Source organism: Callorhinus ursinus, unplaced genomic scaffold, assembly GCF_003265705.2.
Source record: "Callorhinus ursinus isolate GAN/ISIS: 27379988/994484 unplaced genomic scaffold, GSC_fseal_2.0 scaffold11, whole genome shotgun sequence".
In the NCBI taxonomy this organism is placed as follows: domain Eukaryota; kingdom Metazoa; phylum Chordata; class Mammalia; order Carnivora; family Otariidae; genus Callorhinus; species Callorhinus ursinus.
In genome coordinates, this window is record NW_027397073.1 from 20,872,818 (window position 1) to 20,896,442 (window position 23,625).

Here is a 23,625-nt window from a genome sequence, read left to right on the forward strand (position 1 = left end):
CAAGAGATCAAAATGGTAATGAAGAAAAAAACCAAGTTAATCTTCCAGGTTAATGAATATTTTCTATGTGATCAGGCAAATTTTGCCTATTTATGCCTCTTATAAGTATCAATTTATGCTTGGTATTTAGACCTTGATTTTTTTCCCCAAAGTTTATTATTTACCTTCACTTTTATATTTATTATATTTGTTAATATCTCTGTTTAGAAAATCAAGGAAAGCTCTTTTTCCCCACTTATGTCACACCTATCTCCTCCTATACCACTGTAGTGCGGTATATCTTTTTTATTCTACTATGAATCCTTAGATTATAGCTATGAAAATCCTACATTTCATTACAAAACCAAAAAAATATTTAACCGTACTAATAACATTTTAATGATGTGCCCATCCATCTTAATAAAGTGATGACTTCATAAACATCTATCAGAAGCTCTTCTTTAAAATAGCTATAAAAACATGGGCCCTAAGTAAATGTGAAAATACTGTGTAGACTCAGGAAGATAGAATTTCATCAAATAAAACACAACATGGGCAGCTAGTATCTGACAAGCTGAAACATAACTTCCAACCCTATCTTCCTTCACTATCATGAACACCTCTAAGTCTTAGAAATGGAAATAAGGGGAGAAATGGGACAATGAGAAATATTTCAGCTAGGAAGAAAAGATCATACTTTTATAAAACTAGTCTCTTTGAACATAAACATCACTGGCGTTTGGGAGGCCGCTAAGCAATACTGTCCTTGTTTGTGTTTTAGAATGACACACTTGCCTTCTGTAAATACCATGGATTCATTGGGTTTTCTCAGGAACTTCATGGAAGGTTATTGTTCAGAATAAATCATTAGCCTAGAAGTACTTTGGAAAATCATGGCCAGTTACTTTTGAAAGCATAGAATGCAACATAGAATGCAACTCTGAGCCTCAACTTCCTTATCCATAAAATGGAGATAACCATAGCAGTGACCTCCTAGCATTACTTAAAGTGTCTGTAAAGTAAAACATAGTATCTGGTCCAGGGAACATATTCAATAAATGTTAGCTACAATATTTCATGCATTGTCTAACATGATATATAACTTAGGAATGTGTTAAGGTCCCTATTGAATTGTATCTTGAGGGTGTGACTGAGTCTTGCACAACTTTGTATCTTCTGGGATAGCCATGTTATACCTGGTAAGCACTAGTCAATACTCAGTGAATGTATTTCGAATAGAAATTTATATAAAACATGTGATTAATCATTTCAGTAGAAAGTAAATTACAGAAAATTCCCCCTTCTGATAAGGAAAATCAAAACAGAGTTTTAGACAATCAAAATATAAATGTCTGGAATATGGCTTGATTTGGGATTAAATGAAGTAGAAGAGTACTCCTGTGGGGATAGCCTTGGATAATGCCATTAGGTCACCTGAGCTCCAGCTGAAGTTTCATGGGAAAACTTTTTCAAGTTATACAACCTAATGATGTCTTTATAAAGGGATCTACATACATGCTTAACTATGGAGAATCTTACTCTTTTTATAGTAGGTGTGAATATTCCAATCATATAGATGGGAAAAATGAGATTGAGCAAGTTCAATGACATGACAGGACATAGAAAAGCCAACTCTTGCACCCAAGTCATTAGACTCCATGTATTTCTCCCCCCCCCCCATCCTGTATATGTTCTGCCCACCTCATAAAGCTGTGCTGGGGAGTGAGATGAAGTAATAGGTATGAAAGTAGTTTGAGAAGTTCCCAATGTAAAACCAAAGCATCCTATTAACATTATTTGTAAAATGTAAGCTTACTGTATTACTTTCTAGTGGGCTTGATATGGTCTGTATTTATCCTTGCTATCCAACTTACACCACCCTTTCCTCTAAAACTCTTCCTCTCAGGGTGAGGATGTAGAGTGTGGGTGTGTACGAAGGGGGACAGAATGTTTTTTCTATTCCCAAACTTCAATCCATGAGAGAAATCAGCCTCAGCTTACAAGGAATAGTTATTGGGTTGAGTCTTACAGGCATTCTCTGTGAGACTCAATAATTCCATGTGTGCTGGTATTAACTATTCAACCAAAATAATCTGCCTCAAGAAATTCTGGAACTTAAGCCATTCTGCAGAGAATAATCATTGTCCTACAGAACATTTCATATACTGGCAAAGTACCCATGGCCATTCTGTGAAATGAATGTATCAACAAAGTACAGCAATTATGAGCATAAAATTTTTAAAGTAGTCTTTTGAAAGTAAACTTAGAATTGGGGAATCTGTATATAAAGAGAGAATTTTTTTTAATGTTCTCATATGTTTCATTGGTTGTCTTATCCGATAATGTTATCTTTATTTATCATTCTGCTGAGCCTTAAATCTAATACTGCAAGGGGATGGATAGGGTACCTAAAACATATGTTATATCAATGACACTATTTGGACTTGCCTGGAGAGTTTTTCCAAATACCTGACCTAGCAGGGTGACAGTACCAAAGAAAGCTTTTTAAAATGGTTTCAACTAAAAACTAATTTATGATGAAATGTGAATTTTATACCACTTAAAATTTGAAAGAGACTAGAAGCAGATCTAGCATGCCTACAGGAAGAAAGAGGCAGATTTACAATATTATTGGTGGGATTTTGATTTATCTCTAGGGTCTTTAGAGTTAGACACTCCCAAAGGATATTGTCATTCCTGAAATCACCACTGGCTAGAGGCTAGATTAAGCAAGATGGCAGTTTAGTGGGAAGGACACTGGATGAAATATCAGGAGATTCAAATTCTCTCTGAGAGCTACCCCAGTGGAATGGTAAAGAGAAGGGATCTTCTCTTCTCAGATAAGGGGCATCTGAAGAAGCTGGAGTGCCAGGATTGAACTATTGGCTCCTTGGTTACTGGGGAACATGTATGATCTTATATTTAAAGCTATCTTCTTGGGGCACCTGCGTGGCTCAGTCGTTAAGCATCTGCCTTCAACTCAGGTCATGATCCCGGGATCCTGGGATCGAGCCCCACGTCGGGCTCCCTGCTCCGTGGGAAGCCTGCTTCTCCCTCTCCCACTCCCCCTGCTTGTGTTCCCTCTCTTGCTGTGTCCCTCTCTGTCAAATAAATAAAATCTTTAAAAAAAAAAGCTATTTTCTTCATCCCAAATCATTATCTTGTGAAGCTTTATGTTTTAAATGCATTTTCATATATTATGTCACTTGAATAACTTATGAATTCTTTGAAGTGAATCAATGGATCAATGGAACTGAGTGTCTTACTCATTCCAAAATTATCAATGATATGTTAAGTAGCAACAACTAAACTGTGTGTAACTGCCTCTATCATCTAGTACAGCTCTAGGTACATAGTAGGTACTTGATAGTCACTTGTTGATTTTCTCATTTTAGACTACATTTTGTGTATTGTTTGTATATACTAACATTATGGCAGGCTTAGGAGGTAACAAAATTGTCCCTGTATTCAACTATTTGCTGGAGTTGCTAAGGCTGGCTGACAGAGATTTAGAGGTAGTAAAAACAATGCCTCCACAATCCGTCTCTACTGAGCTCTTAGCAGGGTTGTAGGATGACTCAATGAAAAGGGTTGGTCTAATTCATATTGGTTAAAGGGGAGTGTGCCCTGTGGTTTTCTTTACCACATGAGTGTGTTTCAAGGCTAACTGAGAAAGTAGATGCTAATGGCTTAGAGTGCTTTCTAAGGACTTTGTAACAAAATCTTCCAGCTGTGTTCCCTGGCATATGCACTATAAGATGGGTCTCTGTAACAATAGGGTTGCCTTTGGTGTCCATCTAGATTCCAAATAAAAAGAAAGACACCAAAATCTATCCCGAAAATGAAAGTGGAGCCCTGCTATTTTTAAAGGAAAATGGCATTTCCTTGTACAGAATCAAATCATTTACACAAATGCAGCATCTGGTGGAATTTGGGTAACATTTTGCATTTCTTGATGTTGTTCTACCTTGCCTTAGAATTGCTTCCTAAGATACAATTATTCCCATTCTAATTTTAGATATTGTGTTATTAAAATGCTTTGTTTTCCATTTAGTGCCATTGCAGCAAAATGACTCATGACAGCCCAGGAAGCATTGAAAACAATGTTTTAAGCAAATGACAGTTCATCTTAAATTTTACGCTATCAGTTAGAACTTCACCTTGTATTTCGCATTCGCAGAAAAGCTGGTCCTCCACCGGACAGTGTAAAGTCGCACTTCAGATGTTTTTTGGTTCTTAGGGACAGAGTTGTCTGCCCAGCTGACCCTCACGGCATCGTGGGTAAGAGCCACAGCCTGTACACCTACTGGTGGGAGCATGGGGGTGGAGACATCTGGGACCGAGGTGGGGAAATCATCAAGCAAAGGATAATAATCAATGGGGTCAGTGGGATCTGGGTTTAAAAACCCGCCAAATGAAACAAACAAATAAATACATAAATAAAAGAGTTAAAAAAATAAATATCAGTGGTAACACGTCACAATGAGTTAAATGCATGGCAATAATGATGAAAGGGAACATGAGAAGAACAGAAAAAAATACAATTAATTCAATCGGAAAACTCATTAGAAACAGTATTGCTCTATTACAAAAATACTATTTTCTGTAACTCACTCATTTCCCTATAGTGGTTTTATCAGCTCCACTTTTGGTGGTCGCTTCTAGCTATATATTTTAAAAGTCCATTTCGTCTTGGCGTTTTGCACATTGCTTCTTAAAAGGTCTCGTATAGAACTTGTCAGTTTTATAACTATACAGATAACTTAAAATAACAAGATCAAAAGGAGTGTCTGGTTTATTTCCTCTTGTTAAGGAAATAAATGCCTATCCAATATCTGTTTTTAAGTTTGTTTATTTTTCTCCTTTTCTAACTTGATTCGGTTTCTCTAATGCTTTCATTATTGCTTAGCTTATATCTGCATAAATATTGTTTAGGCAAGAAACAAGTAATAAAGCCCAAAGGGCTCTGAGGTCTACAGCAATCCATCTATGGCTATGATTGCATAAAGCCAGACTGACCAGGTCCATGGCCCGTGTGCCCCAGTGATATGTTTGATAACTAGGTTTCTTCTAGCACTTGGCGTGGCAGGTTTTCTTAGACTGAAATCATTAAAGAAAGTATGGATGTATCTGTTTTACCCACTTTCCCACAGAGTAATTAACTAAGGCTCTTAAGGCATACCTATATTCCATATTACTTGTTCCAAAGTGTCAAGTTCCATGGGAAAACTTTATGTTATTGGCTGGGGAGACAGAACAAACTGAGGTACACACAGACTTTGATCCTGATTAACATAATCAGAACCTGCATGATGACATGTGTGGTTTTAGAAAATTCTCTAGAAAAATTTTGTACTCATTTTTATGCTGCGAATATCCCAGTCAGAAGAGTTTGTCTTGTGGCCATAGTAAGAGTCCAATTTTAAGCCTTTTATAAAAGCCTAAGACTTTTCAGTTTTTGAAAATTTACCTTTAAATCATGTAATATGTATTCTCACTAACAAAAAAAAAAAAAAAAAAGAAGAAGAAAGCCCTCAGGCTGGGCATCTGAGGACGTTTCGGGAGCTCTCCTGCTAAAATGTAGAGTATCTGAAGCAGTGTACATACAGAGTTTATATTTTTAAATAGCCTAGTTCCAAGCAAGTATTGGCTGGTTTTGACGATTACTTCACTTTGTCCACTGTATTTCAAATGCCTACCCCCTACTCATCGCTCTGTTTTCCAATGAATTATTTAGTAGTTTACTGGGCTGTGGTCTTTGGAGCAAAATATAAAACCTGAAAACAAAAACAGAACAAAAGGAAAGAAAAAAAAGAGAAAGAGAGAAAAAGAAAAATGTGTTTAAAATTTAATGACAGAGCCCAGGCTTTCCGTATTTCCTTTGATTGTGTCTTTTTATTAAGGGCTCCTTTAAACCCAAATGGATTTATGGAATGATGAAGGGGGAGCTGAAGAGCTTCTAGGAGGATCCTGATCAGTCATCAGGTCGGTGTATCGGTGGCAGGTGTTTTGGCCAAACTGTAACAGGTGCTGCCTCCCTTGTTTCTAAGCCAACTTTCCAAGAAGAATGTTATACACAACAGGAAGACTATTCTGAATTACAAACTTTTTTTGACCAACCTACATAATGTGTTTTACCATATATGTTGTTTCTTTGCTTAACCTGGTTTTTAAACCAATATGAATGTAATAATCTGCTACAGGTGCCATAGGTAAGGTTTTGAAGAATAGTGATTCTACTTCAAGAAATGCTAACACCCACTCTGGCTCTTTCTGGATTTTACAACAGTGTATTTTTCATGACTTGTGGAATTTCTTGGAGTCTCAGTTCCAGAATGTGTCCCTCAAATTTCAAGTAATGTTTGTTGGTATTTATCTATGGACTTACATAACTTATGAATTTCTATCCCTGGCCAAGTTTTTCTTGGCTTTTTTTTAGAGAATTTGTTTTCAGGCATGGCTTGTCATTCTACTTGCCATCTCCTTTAGATCTGTACTAATACAAGAGCCACTAATTACATGGACAATTTAAATTTAAATTATTAAAATTAAATACAACTTAAAAATCACTTCTTCTGTTGCACTAGCCAATTTTAAGTATCCCATGGCCATATACGCCAACCTATCATCTTGAATAGTATAGATATAGAGCTTTTCCAACAAAGCAGAATGTTCTAGTGGATAGTGAGCACTATTCTAAATACATGTATGCTCCATACACTGCTAATTATCTTTCTCTCAGCACAGTTAAATTAAAAGCACTTTTTTGGTTAAAAAACACCATTTTTTGTTGCTAAATAACTTTTTTCCAGTTCTTAGGTGCCTTATATGCTGTTGATTTGCAGTGGTTATATCCAAGAGTAAAAACTAAATAAAAATTAAAAAGAAAAAACATAGCCTCAAACTTTTTGCTAAAAAGAGAAACCTATTCAATTCCTAATAAATATTTTGGTAAGAGTTCATGAATTTTCAGTTCACATACTAAAGCTCAAAACAAGCTTTTAAAAAAATAACAATTTTACATCTGGATTATACTTCATTCGGACATTGATAAAACAGTTGAGAATAAACAAATTCAAACAACACACCTCCTTATTCCCCTGCCCTCTTCCCTTCTCCAGGCTCAGAATGTCTTGTTCTTGCAACATTAAGAACTAAAAAGCTCTACTGCACAAATAAAACTCTTAACACACCCATTTGACCTGGCGAAACTTTCCTCAGCTCTAATAGTAATATGCTCAGGATGAGATGAGGCTTCAGAGAAGAGGCTCCACCTAAGAGCAGGTGTTGTGGAAATCATCACGGCCTGATAATCCAGTCTGATGCATTTATTGCCTCTGATTTTTTATTTACTTTATGCTGGCCTCTTCCAAGTCTGCTCATGGGAATACTTGTAGAGCTCCGAGACAGAGAATGCCTTCTCTGTGGCACTATGACACATTTATTGATAGAATTTCTCCCAGAACCTTAACCTCTGATTCCGTTTATTTGTCCTTTGTTCTCCATGATGTGTGGAAACACAATAAAATAAGTCGGCCACATCCAAGAAAGGACTGGTTTTACTCATTCCTCTTCAAACCCCTACTGACTTTACTTCAATAAGAAAATGCCTCACATAATTTCCAACTTTTGGTATCCATTCATTCCTCCAGATCCATTAGAATTAGAGTCTTATCAGAGAATAATAGTCTTATGGATTACTGGTGTTTTAGAAACCACTCTGGGAATGCCATATGCCAAGGATTAAAGAATGACAACAAATGTGAAGGCAGAAGTTAATGTCCCAAATCGTTCTTTGTGAGCAGCTTATCTTTGGTTTATGTAAACTCTATTTTTACTACTACTGCTTTCTGCTCAAAATTGATTTTTTTTTGGTCACCTGAGTGTCTCTTCTTTGTGGGGTTTAGTTTTGGTAAGAAAGTGTTGTTTAAAAAGACTAGCCATAGTATAATTTGTGTTGCCTGACCACAAGCTCAAGATCACATTGGTGAGTAGGTGCTCAACATCTTTTACCATTGACAGGAAAGAGATAGCTTACTAAATACAAATTATGGAAAGAACAAGTAGAGCTAAAGTGACCTGGTATCTCCCAAAGAACACTGTTACTGGCAAACAAGAGAATAAGGGGAAGCGAACATTCTAGATACCCTTCATCATGTTATCTCATGGTTTCCTATTCTGAACCTCCATACACCTCATCTTATTTAGAGATAATACATTTGACAGTAGACATTCTCTCAGGTAAAACTTCTTATTTGCCTATTTGCCCTTTTGGGGAGACATGTGCCCTTTTGATTACACAATGAGAGAGCCATACTGTCCCCACAAATAAAGAAATACATTGACACATACCCAAAATTTTGCATACCACTTTAGGCTGATCATAGACCTTGAAAACAGGAGCCAAAGATTCAAGCAAACTCTGGAACAACAACTTTGCCTTACAAGAAAATCTGGTTGAACTTAATGAAGTGATGGTATATTTGGAAACCATCATGTAACAACTCTGAATTCACTTTAAAACTGTGTATTTTCAAGAGAGCCTATGAATGGAGCTTGTGGGTTTGAAAAACAAACTGTACAAAGTTTACATAAACTTAGGTGGTAGCAGAAGTCACAGATCCCACTATTTATTCCAAGGTGATTTATTCCTCCTTGTCAGGACTTCATACTCAGGCACCCAGTAGTTTTCCATGTTCTCTAGTGTTCGCTATGAAATCCTGCTCTCAGATCCTTTATTCTCATTAAGGTGAAAGTAACTGATGACTTAAATGAGGTCTGAGGCTTGTGGATTTTGAAAGGGGGCAGGATCAAATAACTCACTAAAAAGATGGACCTCTTGGGTTTTACTTCCAGATTTCAGACATAAAGCTATTGGGGATGGTTGTGTGACTTTCCAGTGACTCTGAACAGCCCCCCAGGGGTGGTATTTATTCTATTTTTGAGTAAGCTCAGCCTTGCTCACAAATAGTCTCTGTAAATTTCCTGCATCTCACTCTCTTATCCATTCCGTTCTGAGTTCCTTCTGCTCTTTTTGTGTGTGTGTGTGTTCTGCCTTCACAGTCCAACTCACATAAGAATTCCTAGAGGTGTGAAACCCTGGAAGCAGCCAGATCTTTAAATATCATAAGGCTCTGGGCACTGTTGGGGTGACCTATCGGCCTGGCTCAGGAAAAGGTCACCTGTCTGACTCAGCCTAGTCCAAACCAGTCCCAGGAGGTCAGTCCTTCCTTGTCACATTAGTTTGAAGGATCCTCTGTAGAGAAGCAAGTGGCCATTTGGGCATCTGGTGGCTTTTGCACAGAAACTTTCCTGCCTCAGTTGCACTGATTTGCAAGATGAAACAAGATGCACACGAGAATGAAGAGTGGTATTGAGCCACCAAAATATGAGCTACTGAGAGAAGACAGAAAAGGAGAGATCTATATTCTCTAAGTCCACATACTAATTTATAGACTGACTTCCTCTCACTTAATTTTGTAAACCAAGAAGATAATGAACTATGTGTGTGTATATGTACATACACGTATACACAAATATGCATGCATACATATACACTCAAGGCTCAGAACATGATTACATACATTTTGTTTGTTTTTTTCCTTTGTATTTTGCTTTAGGTTTTTTTTCCCCCCCACCACAACTTAAACACTGGCTACCTTGTCATAAGAGGATGAACTATTTCAGCTTACCTGTTAGAGATCTGGTGGTGGCACTTTCATAAAGTGGAACTCCTTCTCCTGCATTGTTAAAAGCTTTTAGGGAGATTACATAATGGGAACTTGACTCTGGAGAAAAAACAGAAAGAAAATAAACATGATGATTTACTTAGTGTATTGAAATATCCAGGGTAAACATTTTCCTGCAATAAAATTTAATATAATCTACTAAGTAAGTTGTTGTATAAAAATGAGTGAGTGTGATTCTGGGAAGCAGGTGGCAGGGGTGACAATACAGTTTTTAATCTTCCTGAATCTTCCCATAATAAGAGACTGATTGACTAGATAGACAACCACAAGCACTTGGACAATTCCAATGAAAGTAGGCAATGAGCTATACTCTCAAACCCCGAAATATAATTGCCATGTGGACAAACCACCAACAACCTTAGGACTTGCATGTTATCAGCATCTGTGTAGGAGAAATCAGAGAGAGGCATCCAACTTCAAAACAGAAATAGTTCTAAAATACCTATCAGCTAATGCTAGAAAATGCAGCAGGCCAATCTGTGGACAGTAAATCTAAGTACACAAAACTAGCCTACAAAATCTCCTCTCCAGGACAGGACTTACGCCGGGGATAAACTGCTGGCAACAGAGTTGAAATTTGAGCAGACAGAACCAACAGAAATGAAGGGAAGAGAAGGTCCAGATAAAAGTAGAAGAGAGCAAAGTCATGAAAACTTGGAAAGCAAGCTGCCGTACAGTTTTTAGTGTGTGTCAGGGTTTGGCCAACTTTTCTTGTAAAGGGCCCAGATGGTAAATATTTAGCTCTGCAGCCTACATTATCTGTGTCATGTATTCACCTGCATTTGTTTGTTTGTTTACAGCTCTTCAAAAATGCAAAAACCATTCTTAGTTCAGTGGGGTTCAAACAAAAATAGGACCTGAACCGATGTGACCTGCAGGCTACAGTTTGCTGAACCCTCGGCTCTGGTCTAATGAAAACAACGGGAGAGGGAGCTCTGTATATTTAGAAAAGCTATTTGAACATCTGGGAACGTAGAGGAACAGGTCATGTGAAAGAAAGTAAGCATCAAAAATCTGTTGAGGTTAAATACCTTACAAAATAAACTGAGGCGTATATCATTCCTATAGACAAGCACACCCCCAAAAAGAGATTGAAAATACGCAAGGATAGTAGATCAAACCTTTGAAATTTACTATTTCAAAATGAGCTAAACAACATTAAGAAAATTAAATGCCAGATATGCAAGAGTAATGTAAATTGAAATTAGGAAAAAAACTCAGAAATGAGGTGGTATAACTCAAGAAAGACTAAGTAAAAAAAATATTTTTAAAAATAAAGAGTAACTAGATGAACAAACAAGCACAAGAAAAAACAAAACAAAAAGAAATTAAGAGAGAGTAAAAGAGAATTCAGGAGAGTGATGAATAGAAGAGAAGGAAGGTCTAACAGACGAGTAATAGTTGTCCTTGAGGAGGAAAACCAAAGAAAGGGAACAGAACAAATACTAAAAAGTGTAATTCAAGAAATTTTTGCTGAGTTAAAAAAAATCTTTTAGGCATCTGGACAGAAAGAATACATGACTTGAAAGGGGGAAACTTATTTGTTTCAGAGGAACAGGTCTGTGATTCAACAGTCTTACACAATTCATAGCGCTCGCCAAAGCACATACCCTCCCCAATGTCTATCAACAAATAATACATTATATGTTAAAAAAAAAAAAAGATAGTGGGCACCTGGGTGGCTCAGTTGGTTAAGCGACTGCCTTAGGCTCAGGTCAGGATCCTGGAGTCCTGGGATCGAGTCCCACATCGGGCTCCCTGCTCAGCAGGGAGTCTGCTTCTCCCTCTGACCCTCTTCCCTCTTGTGCTCTCTATCTCTCATTCTCTTTCTCAAATAAATAAATAGAATCTTTAAAAAAAAGATAGTAGGAAGGGAAAAATGAAGGGGGGGAATTGGAGGGGGAGATGAACCAGGAGAGACTATTGGCTCTGAGAACCAAACTGAGGGTTCTAGAGGGGAGGAGAGTGGGGGAATGGGTTAGCCTGGTGATGGGTATTAAAGAGGGCACGTACTGCATGGAGCACTGGGTGTTATATGCAAACAATGAATCATGGAACACTACATCAAAAACTAATGATGTAATGTATGGTGATTAACATAATAAAAAAAAGAACAATTATAGGCTGAAAGAAAATATTTGCTACACCCACAAAAGTGGTTAATCTTGTTAAGATACAAGGAGTTCTTGGGCGCCTGGGTGGCTCAGTTGGTTAAGCGACTGCCTTCGGCTCAGGTCATGATCCTGGAGTCCTGGGATCGAGTCCCACACTGGGCTCCCTGCTCAGCAGGGAGTCTGCTTCTCCCTCTGACCCTCTTCCCTCTCGTGCTCTCTATCTCTCATTCTCTCTCTCTCAAATAAATAAATAAAATCTTTAAAAAAAAAGATACAAGGAGTTTTTCAAATTAGTAAGAACATTGCATATAGCCCAAGGAGAATTGATATTCAGGGAAATGAAAACAAAAGCAACAATAAAATAAAAATTTGGCCCTTCAGATTGGCAAAAATGTAAGATCATGTTAATGCCCAGTGTTCGTGAGATTACAAGGAAAACAATACTTTCATATACCATTTCTCAAGAGCAGTGATGAGTCTGGAAATTTCTGTAAATTTTGGAAAATAAATCTGGGTATATAACTGAAAAAAAAAGAAAGGGGGAAACTTAAATTATGATCAAACTTTTGGACAGCCACATTTTATGCCAGAAGGAACTGAAGTAATTTATTTGAAATACCTAAGGTAAGAAAATGTGATTCAAGGATTCTATAGTTAACAAAAGTTAGCTTAACTATAAAGAGCACACCTAAGCTGTTATCAACATATAAGTAACCAGGGAGTATTACTCCCATGATCCTGAGAACTACTGAACTACTGAGCAATGAGCTCCTAAATGACCAGGGTAGATTCCCCAGTGGTGAACTGATGAACAACAAATGTTAGGAACTAAGACTAAGTGAGAGTTAAAAGGGGGAGCTTTTATTTTGTAATGGCTACATGTTCTGATATTGTAGCTATCCTATAGTCATAAGTCAAAAATAAGGGAGACTAGGGGTAGTGTATGCACAAATCAATGTTTCAATAATTATTGATGGTGATAATATTATTATTGTTATTCTGCAACTAATGTAATACAGGATAAAGCAAATGAATAATCATGAGAAATTATAATTCTATCATCTCCTGTGTCCTTGAGAACCAGAAGATTAGTGTGGATGAAAGGACATATTGATGTAAAATAGAAGAGGTATGTAAAGTCCTACATTCCTAAAATTTAATCAGAAAATCAGTTTCAACTCAAAAGGCATTTTATGTCTGTCCTAGTTCTATCCACTGAAGAAGTCTAGAGACATTGTCAATAACAAATACCCCTAATGCCCAGATAGGGATTTTGAAAAAAAAAATTTTTTTGCACTGCAAGAAACAAGGGGTTCTTGTAAAACTGGTTGATTCCTGGCCTGAGATAGGACACCTATCAATTGAGCTTGAAATATCTTGACGTAACCAGATAGAAAGGAAACAACCAAAGACTAATAGGCTCACATCAAATGGATTCAGGAATCAAATCAAAGAGGCTCCCACAGACCAAGGATGAAGACAATCTGATATTCAATAAAGGTGAGAGTTGCAATGAATTGAAACCCAACAAATATACATGAATGTATGAATTCATAAAGGTATTTTTAAAAAAATAATAAAAGTTGGTCACTTCTGAGGTTGACAGAGAACCAAATTATTATCTTGAAAACCAGCTAAAGAATCAAACCTTTATTATGTTTTTCTTAAATAAACTCTATGATTATGTAACCACACAGCATGTGAAGGGGAAGCATACACTTATAATATATTCCAACTAACAAGTGAAAACTCAGTGATAGAATTCAAATATTACTATTTTGCAGCCCCAATGAACAAATGGATCTGGGCATTAAGCATTCATGATTGCTAAGATAAAATAGAGAAACCTAGGCATAATGTATCTTCTAAAGAAAGAACACACTCCTAGAGTCTTCCCAAAGGATGGAACCTACTTAGTCTGATTAAACCTCTAGATCCAAGTGCCATTTTGCAGGAAATAGAGCAAAGAAACAGTTCAAGTCCAACTTACGACAATTCATTAAGCTATATATTTGTTGCTTGTAGTTTTCTGTATCTGTCTTTTACTTTACAATTTAAAAAAGTTTTAAAAATGAGTGGATTTATCTCTGACAGTGAGTGCTCTTTGAAAATTGATTAGATGGCTTTTTCTTCATGAGATTTTATGTGACCTAAATATTAGCATTCGAGATATTGACATTCCAAACCACAATGACAGGAGAGCCACAATATAGCAAGAGGAATAAAATAAAATTATGTTTAATGTAGTCAAAGGGCTTCTATTAAGTGAATTGCTTCCCCTACAAGAGGGGATATTTATTTATTAATTTTTGCTATCAACCTAGTTTACTAATAAGAAAGTAATCAGTCAACAAATGTTAAATGCTCTTGGAGCATATGTTCAAGATGGACCTCTATTGTCAGGTTACAATCATAATTCTGGGCAGAGAAAACAATGGAGAAGGACATAAAATTACGTAGTACAGTGTGTGATACAACTTGCGAATGCTATGTGAGTTTAGAGGTCTGGAAAATTAGTGAGGGATTGAGTCATCTAAGACTTCTTGGCAGATATGGACTTGGTACCAGGGCTTGAAGGTATGGGTAGGATTTAGAGATAGAAGGATGATAGGAAGTAGAAAACAATCTCAGGAAAAAGGTATATGTCAAAAATACAGTTAGATGTGTCAGCAAAAATACTTCCCTACTAGGAAACATCCTTTATAGCTATTGGAGTGGAGACAAAGCCTGATTTCAAACATATGATTTATCTATACAACTACAATGTAAACATTTGCATTAGAGTCAGGCTCCATAAAATTGCCTTTCTGTGGGTCAAATTGCATTTGGTTTCACATAATATACATATAGCATATATTTGCATTTATCTATGTATTTGTTTATCGAGGGAGTGAGAGAGAGGTCAGCAATTCCAAAACTCCTGTGCTTGGGAGCTAGGGTTTTGATTTTTGTTTGGTTTAGTTTGATTTTACTTGTTAAATCTGAAGGAGAGAGAAGAGGAGAAAGGAAGAGAGATAGGAAGAGAGAGTGGGGGGAGAGATTTAGTCACAGGGTATGAGAGGGTGCTAGACAGTAATTCCTCCAAGTAATTAACCTAAGGAATGGAGCCACCACTCCAGGATGTTATTAGCATATGGAAGGCAGTCTTCTAGTCTATCAGCATATGGAAGGTAAACCACAAATCTGTAACCTCAGATTCCTATATACACAAATGCATGCAAATCTATACATATTCATGGAAAAATAAGTGACAAAGTCTGGGCTTCCTTAGTTAACATGTCAACCATAAGATCAACAGCAACAAATTAGAAACTATACTAAGGAAGTAAGGAGGGTGCAATAAAATAATAAAGCAGGTCTCATTTATGCAAGGTGATTAAATATGATTGTTTTATGCTGACTTCTCCATTTAGAATTCAGAGTGAAGACTGTCTGACTTGATCAGAGGCTCTTCACTTCCTGCTCAGAGTTAAGAGCTAAAGCTCACAGGTAGCATGGTCTATGAGACATTGAATTCATGCCTTCACCTCTCTGTCCCCCCTCCTAGCTGCCCAGCTTATACCTCCCTAGAAAACATGTTCTGAAAGCCTCTGCAACATTTGTGCACTCTTGGCTTTCTGTCTTTTGGAGTGCATATTATTTCTCATTTAAGAGAAAAAATGTATCTAAACTGGTTCATTTTCATTTTACTAGTTTGAATTTTTATATCAATCTCAATTATAACAACATGCTGCTATCTGGCTCCTGAGCATTATTCATCATTTCTTAATCTCTCCCCCATAGTAAACGTGAGATAAATGTCATTTCAATACTGACGCTTGCTTACAAGTCTGATGATCTGAGTAATGACAGCTCCTTCCACTTGATGTCTAGCCATGGTATAGGATATGCTAGCAAAGAATCCGGAGTTTTATAATTTCTTAGCTGTTGGATTAATGAATTACACAAACTGCTAAATTCCATAGATCCCAACTATGCTGTGCGCACCCTAGGGGAGACCTAGCTTTAATTTAAATAAAACGTGGTAATGGCTTAGCCTTGGGAAAGGGAAACAGATTTGCAATGGAGTTGTAACTGGTATAAGAACATCACTCAGAGCTAGCGATCCCGGAGATGATTTGGTCTGGTCTTCTCCTGTTTTCAGTTAGTAATATAAGGATCAGGTAAGTTCATTGACTTTTCTAAAGTAACATGGAGCTACCAAGGAAATAAAACACCTAGGTCAACTCCACAATCCTTTTTGTCTACCTTTTTTTCCCCTTCTTTTTATGAAAAAAAAATCTTTCCTTTATGTTCTTCATACTCTACCTGCTCATTAACATCTTTTGAGCTTCCTCTGGCCTCTGTACAGTGCTTTTGTCAAATGCACCTGGATCTCTTAAGGAAGCAACAGGAATATTTCATGCCCCCACAAAGCTTGATCCAGTACTGAATCAGCCTGAACAACAATAACAAAAATATAACTCAGTTATTGGCTAATAGTGGACAGTGGGCTATAATGCTTTGATCCCCTTTTATGTTGTGATATTGGCACCTTGTTTGCGTATTAAGGGGGACAGATGCTGGGAGTAACCGAGAAGGAGGGTTTTCTCCCCATACAAAAGGAGAGTGTCATTTATTGGCACACCACTAGAGGGCAATGTGGAGCTATTTTCCTGCACATGCTCAGAGCTCTTAAACTTTAAAACCAGTAAATCACAAAAGAATTGCCTGGAATTGCTCCCTCTATAGAAGAATCAAATGAGTTAAACACATTTAATATCATAATGAATTTCAAATGAATTAATCATTAATTATGGTCAGACCCTATTGTTCAGGAATACACTTAATGACAATTATGACAGCAAATTTATTTTTTGGATTTACTGAAATGAGGCAGATATATGGCTTGAAAATATATCGGTTGCTTCTGGAAAATAAAATACAGCAGTATTTTTTCATTTGAATTCACTGTGATCAAATCACACCGAAATAACTTGGATTTTGGTGGATGTCCATGGGAATTATTTTCAATTCTGGATCTTCTGAGTGATTTCACAGATTTCAAATTATTGATCAGGTGTTCACCACTATTTGGCCAGCTTTTCTTACAGAATACATTGGATTGGGATAAAGGAGGCTGAAAAAAGACTTAATAACTCTCTGGGCTTCTCTAAAACACTTCTCTAAAACACCTCTAAAACACTTCCCGGCCAGTATCTTCTTTGTGACCAGGAAAAAAAAAAAGGAATAAATGTATATTTACTGATTATAGGGTTTGTAAAGACAAGGGATGGGTAATAGAGAGAATTCTTGGTTCTCCTTCCCCAGAGACTTGGTAGATGTGAGACCCATTATTCTAAGAGCTTTTGTTGAGGCTTTCTTGAAGGTAGTGAGATAAATGGCTCTCTGGGGCAGAGGGAGTGAATCAAAAGACCTGTGGAAGGTTGCTCGGGGACCAGACCAAGATGCCGTACTTGGTAACAAAAGCCAGTGTGAAGAACATCATTATTTTTAATTAATATTTGGTCTGAATTAAATGCCACTGGCATGTGCTGGACTGACAGCCTGTAGTCCTGTACTCGTTACAGATTATGTACTTCACTCAGCAGCCCCCCTCTATGCCAGGTGCTCATCAGGGCCCAGTCTCCATGTCCCTGCATCTTTTGCCCTCCCCATTAGCACTGCCAACAAGTCAATTAGAGAAAATTAGAGTAGTAGTTGTTCTCCTAATGCAGAAGCCTGCGCATTGCAGGGAACCAGGGCTATGTGCGCAGAGTCCAGGCCACTGGATGGCAGTCGGATGGTAAACGTTATTGGACACTTCTGACCCCACTGGACCTGAACCATTTAATTAAGTGTAATGGGTGTATAGCAAACAGATCTGATGGCATTGATCTCCTGAAAGGGTGAGTAATTCATATTTGAGAAAGATGCAATTTATATAATACATTCAATATTCAATTCTATTTCATTACATATACTTCTTTGCAAATTTAATTAATAGCTAATCTAACTAGTGCCCTTAGGAAGGTTTTGTTTTGTTTCATTTTGCTTTTCTTCTTCTAGGAATGCTGTCCAAAGAATGGTCAGATTATAATACGACTTGCTCATTGACCAAGTCTTTGCAGGTACCAGACACTCAGCTAGCCTGAGTATTTGAATTATGGTAATTTTTTTTTTTTTTTTTTACCACCAATGTCTATCACTCACCAGGAGAGGGGTCAGGTAAAAATAAACTTTATAAGAAATGTTTCAGTGCTTGGCAGATAGAAGATGCTTAACAAATATTTGTTAAATTAATGAATGTATGAGACACAGCAAGGCTATATTATCTAATGAAGTTTAAACAGCAAGCCCCTAATCAATCTGAATGCAGAATTCAGATTTCTTGATCCCAAATTGCACTTTCTGATACCTGTAGGTTCATGAAAAAATAGTCCAATGAGATTGTACAACATTTCCCCTTCTCACTTGCAACTATTCTACATCCATTCATCTGTTTATTCATTTATCAATCATCATTGAGCATCTTCTGTGTGTAAGACATGGTTTTAAGTTTTCTAGGGTATTTAAAGATTAAGGGAAAAAAACCCTTATATGCCTTGATGAGTCTTTTTTCTTTTTCTTTCCAGTTTTATTGAGAAATAATTGACATAGATTACCATATAAGTTGAAGGCATACCGCATGTTGATGTGACATATATATTGTGAAATGATGAACACAATAGGTTCAGCTAATATTCATCTTCTCATATAGATACAATAAGAAAAGAAAAAGGGAAAATAAAATCTCCTTGTAATGAGAACTCTTAGGATTTATTTTCTTAACAACTTTCCTATATATCCTACCTCAGCATTAGCCCTAGTCATCATGTGGTATGTAACATCCCTAGTACATATTTATCCTATAACTGGACATTTATACCTTTTGACCATCTTCCTCCAATTCCCCCTCCCCTCTTCTTCTGGTGACCACAAGTCTGATCTCTTTTTTACGAGTTTTTTTTTTTTTAAGGTTCCATATATAAATGAGATCATACAGTATTTGTCTTTGTCAGACTTATTTCACTTAGCATAATGCCTCAAGGTCCATCCATGCTGTTGCAGATGGTAGAATTTCCTCATTTTTTTATGGCTGAATAATATGACTATGGGTACACACATACACACAGACACACACACACAATGTCACGGCTTCTTTATTATTCTTCTCACTAAAGGGTGAGAAGAAAGAGTGGAATAAACAAGCGCAAGCTCAGAGTGGTTGTAGCATCACACAAGCCAGGATCAAAGCTTGAAGACTGTGACAACCTGTCCTCCTCATCCTAACATTTATTGGATGTCTCATTAGGCCCTTTCTGAACCAACTCACATCACTTATTTTATGTAATCCGTACCTTAATCCAGTCTCTGACATACAGTAAGTACTCAATAAATATTTGTTGAAGGGATGAATAATTATCCCCCTTTTATAAGTACATGAAGAATTTTTAATTCCAAAGTTCTTATCCTCCATACTAATTGCTTTTTACTAAATAAGACGTGGTGAGTTGAAGAACATTTTTTACACATTTTGAATCGGGACTTTCGGGATATTAAATCCACAGAACTCTGTGATCCAGGAGAGATGAAAAAAGAGGTTGAAAGTGGGTATATCTTAGAAGGTATTGTAATTGTCCCGGTAAAAATCACAAGGTCCTGGACTGGAGTGGTCCAGTACAAATGAAGAGCAAAAGATGGGTGTGAATAGTATAATTTCTAGATGTGCTTGGAGGGACAGGGGGGAAAGGGAAAAATCAAAAATGACTCCTCGATTTTGAGTCTGGTAGTGAGATGAAATTATTGCTGGGACTAGGAAGTCAAGAAGGGAGAGAAAAAATTCTGTTTCTGTCTTATTTGGTATAGAGAGGAAGTAGCATCACAGATAAAACAGACCGGCTATGCTGGGATTTGGTCCTGGTGTAAGAATCGTATGTACATAATCTGTGTTATGGTGGACTCTCACTTTAAGCCTTGGGAAAGCAGTACATATACTCTTCCGGATACTCTCCCAGATAATTGCTTTCCTATTTTTTCCCCACCGAATTAACTAGTTGTCTTGGGGTTTCTAGGCTCAGACTAGAGATTATCTCCCTAGAGTTATTGGCTCTACCGTGGTGAGTGCTACCAAATTTACGCAGGTTCTTCCATCACATTTTGGAAAAGCAAGCTCTTTCATGTGTATGGAGCTTTGATTTTAAAAACAATTTTCTAATCAAGTAGCTTAACAATATCACAAAGTAGATAGGGCAGGGGTAATCATTTCCATTTTAGAAATGGAGAAACTGAGGTCTCATTGTAATCATTTAAGCCAGAGAAGACACAGGAAGAGTTGAGTGCCTTATATGTGCTCAGGTTTGCTCCTCCATAGTGTCCAGACAAGAAGGTCTGGGGCCCAAATAGTTTGCACATACATATTCTTCACCAATTCTGCAGGAAGGCTGTTGGTCACCAACTAGAGCAGAATAAACATTCTTTGCAGGCTTCAGTTAATGTAGTTAGTGAGGTGTGCTTTGGCAGAGAGCACTCAGAGTCAGAAAAAATGATAGAGAAATGCTTAGATTATGAAGCAGTACAAACAGCTCACAAATGGGAGGACTTAACAAAATAATTTCTCAACGAAGCTTTACATTAGGAAATTGCCAGAGACAACATAACCAAACATATACAAGTTTTCCTCTTGTGTTCATATTTCTTGAAGAAAACAAAATGGATGATTAGATAAAAGACAAGGTGTTACTGTTATATGACCACCTAAGGACTTTATAAAAAAACACCAACACTGTTCATTTAGTTAAGTCAAGGAAACAAATCATTACTTTGATTTAAAAAGTCAAACTGACTCCCTAGCATAAAGAAAAAAATAAAATACATTAAAGTCTTTTGGTTAGGAATTGAAAGAGAAAGTATATCTTTCCCCTTTACAAATGCTTGCCATTCCTTCCTCTCTTCTTATTTCCTTTCTCCTTTTTCTTTACTTCCTGGGCTTGACTCTCCTGACTCATTCCTTTGAGCTCCTAGGAGGGGCAAAGGTGACAAAGAAGTAGAAAAGAATAGAAAAAAGAAGATGTAAAGAGAAAGAATGTTAAGCATATGAATACATAGGTCCTGGGGAAAGAGAGTAGATGCTACCATAATGCCTCGAGTCAGTTTATGGGCACTTGGCACACTGGATACCAACCTTGCCTTGCTTTATCATGCTTATCTTCACAGGAATCCTAAGAGGTGGTTACAGTGATTTGTCCCCACTCCAGAGATGAGAAAGTTCAGTCTTAGTGATGGTCAACAGGACTCATTAAGAAGCAGTGCTTGAATTCAACGCAAGGTCTGTCCTGTCCTTGGATCATTGCAGGATATAGACTGAATAAGACATCATGGGCAAGAGGCCCCAAATAGTTTGCACTCTCTTTGAAATGGAAAAGTAAAAATAAAGACACAAACAGAAATAATTTGGGGACTTCACCATGCATGTGTCTAAAACTGTGTGTGTGTGTGTGTGTGTGTGTGTGCGTGTACATGTATGTGTATCAAAATAGCCTGCTCAATCTGTCAGGTTCTGTATTCACTCAAGTTCCTGCCTTCATCTGGACAATGTCTTTGTTATCTGAACGCTGACCTTTAATTACCCATTCTGCCAAATAGATGATCCTCAAACATTCAAGTGACAGGCAACTTACCTGCATTTATGGGAGCATTTAGTTACAACCATCGTTATCATTTCTCCACGTACTGTTGCTTCTGCTTTCTTCATTAATCTCAGACTAAGCCCCATTTAAAATAACACACGAAGTACCATAAAACAACATTGTCCTATGGCACTTTCTTTGATGATGTAGATGCTCCCTACCTATGCTATCCAGTATGGTAGTTACTAGTCATATTTGGCCTTTGAGCACTTAAAATGTGAGCACAAGACTGAGGAACTGTCATTTTTTTCATTTATTTAATTTTGATTAATTTAAATTTAAAGAGCCATTCGTGGCTATTGCCTTCCAAAGTTGGACAATATACCTATATAGAAGCTCTGTTTACCTTTCTCTCCTGTGGCGTTGCCATGGTTACTAGAGGCTTGTGGACAATGGAAAGAGCAGATGGAGTAGATTCACTGTGAGGATCTCTGCTGCTATTTTTCTCTTAGAATATGAAATAACACTACCTATACATGCTATAATTTTATAGCCTGGTCTGAACTTCAATTTAATAGGTTGCATGCATAAATTATACTTGAATGTAAACAGAAAGCATGTGTCTTGTATATGATTCAATACCTTATATACATCTTAATTAATTTCTATGCCCATGGCACTAAGATTGACACAACTGATGAAACTTCCAAGTACTCATAGTTGTCAGTTCTGTGCTCTAAAACTGGGACTTGTTGCTCGTTTAATTATATACTCAACTCAAGAAAATATGACCAGATGGAAAATAACTTTGTTAATAATGGAAAGGAACATTAAATTAATGATAATTCTAAGGTAACTATAAAACTGAACTCATTTTTAACCTCATGCTTTAATAAAACATGAAGGAATAAAGTCAGAATAATTAGGTAAGAATAAAGACCTGGTAAAAATAATAGCTACCAGTGATAAATGGCACAAGAAAAACCTTTAGACCATTTGATCAAAAACAAACATAGCTCCTGACTTAAGTTCCCAAGAAAATCAACTAGCATTTTAATTATCCACTTAGATTGTCTTGGTATGAGTGGGTAGGAGAGGGAGAGAAGAAAAATTAGATAAAATCAAATGGACTAAAAATGAGCTGAGCCATGAGTCAACTAAATGTCAGCATTAATGGTAATATTCAGTACATGTATGGGAAAAGTAAAAAATGCTGTCAATATCAGAAAGCCACTGAAGTACAAAACAAAATAGACTCTTTGGTCCCAGCAAAATATATTGAATTATAATATTACTGATGCAGATTTGGATCATAATTGACAGATTTGTATATGATTGCTTTAAATGGACCTCGATTGTAATACAGCCGAATGAATGGAAAAATCTGCTGAAAGATTGTAGGCAAAGGGAAATAGTGAAGAGCAACCTATCCAGTTGCAGGGAGACAAGCATGTGGGTAAGCTTGGCCTGTCTTTGGCATCCTGCTTAATGAGAGAGACCCAGAGAGAGGGTAACTAAACTAGAGGAGAACATTTAAACATGTAAACTCTAAAGGGGCTACCAACCTAGATCCCTGCTGGGTATGACCTTACTGAATTCACAGGGCCCCTGGCTTTCATGGAGAACCACTGAGCTCTCAGAGTTAAGGGTTAAAAGGACAGAGTTCTTCTTTCCAGATCAGATTTTACCCTAAAAGTGTGAAAACTCAGCGAGAATTCAGAGTGGTAAGTCCATGGCCCTGGGATTAAGCACACCTGAGTTTAAAATGAGTTTGACTATTTAGAAGATACATACATATTCTTCACCAATTTTCTAAGCTCCATCTTTGTTTTGTTTTGTTTTGTTTTAATCTGTAAGTGTAAACTCTATTCTCTTTATTTAAGATATGTATTACTGACACTGTATTTTAAAATTACTAGTCACTGGGTCAACATTCAATCAATGGTATTTGTTTTATTATTATGCCCTATATCGAATGCTGCCTCTTATAACTGTATATTATACATTTGATTAAAATTTTGTTCACTTTTTTTTAGGGTCCCAACTTTCTCTTTGATGCATATTCTCTCTTTTTTTCCTTTAAATTTTTTTATTGTTATGTTAATCACCATACATCATTAGTTTTTGATGTAGTGT

General features: G+C 36.9%; 1 protein-coding gene across 2 annotated transcripts in view; it reads right to left on the reverse strand.

Moving 5' to 3' along the window:
* The window catches only part of DCC (DCC netrin 1 receptor), a 1,171,073-nt gene that overhangs the window by 124,101 nt on the left and 1,023,347 nt on the right, over nt 1–23,625 (reverse strand). For both annotated transcript variants that reach the window (XM_073898173.1, XM_073898172.1), the window contains exons 16-17: nt 9,672–9,767; nt 4,140–4,372 (exon numbers count right to left, since the gene is read on the reverse strand). In XM_073898173.1, coding sequence (XP_073754274.1) covers nt 4,140–4,372; nt 9,672–9,767 — 329 coding nt within the window. The remainder of the gene's footprint in view (nt 1–4,139; nt 4,373–9,671; nt 9,768–23,625) is intronic.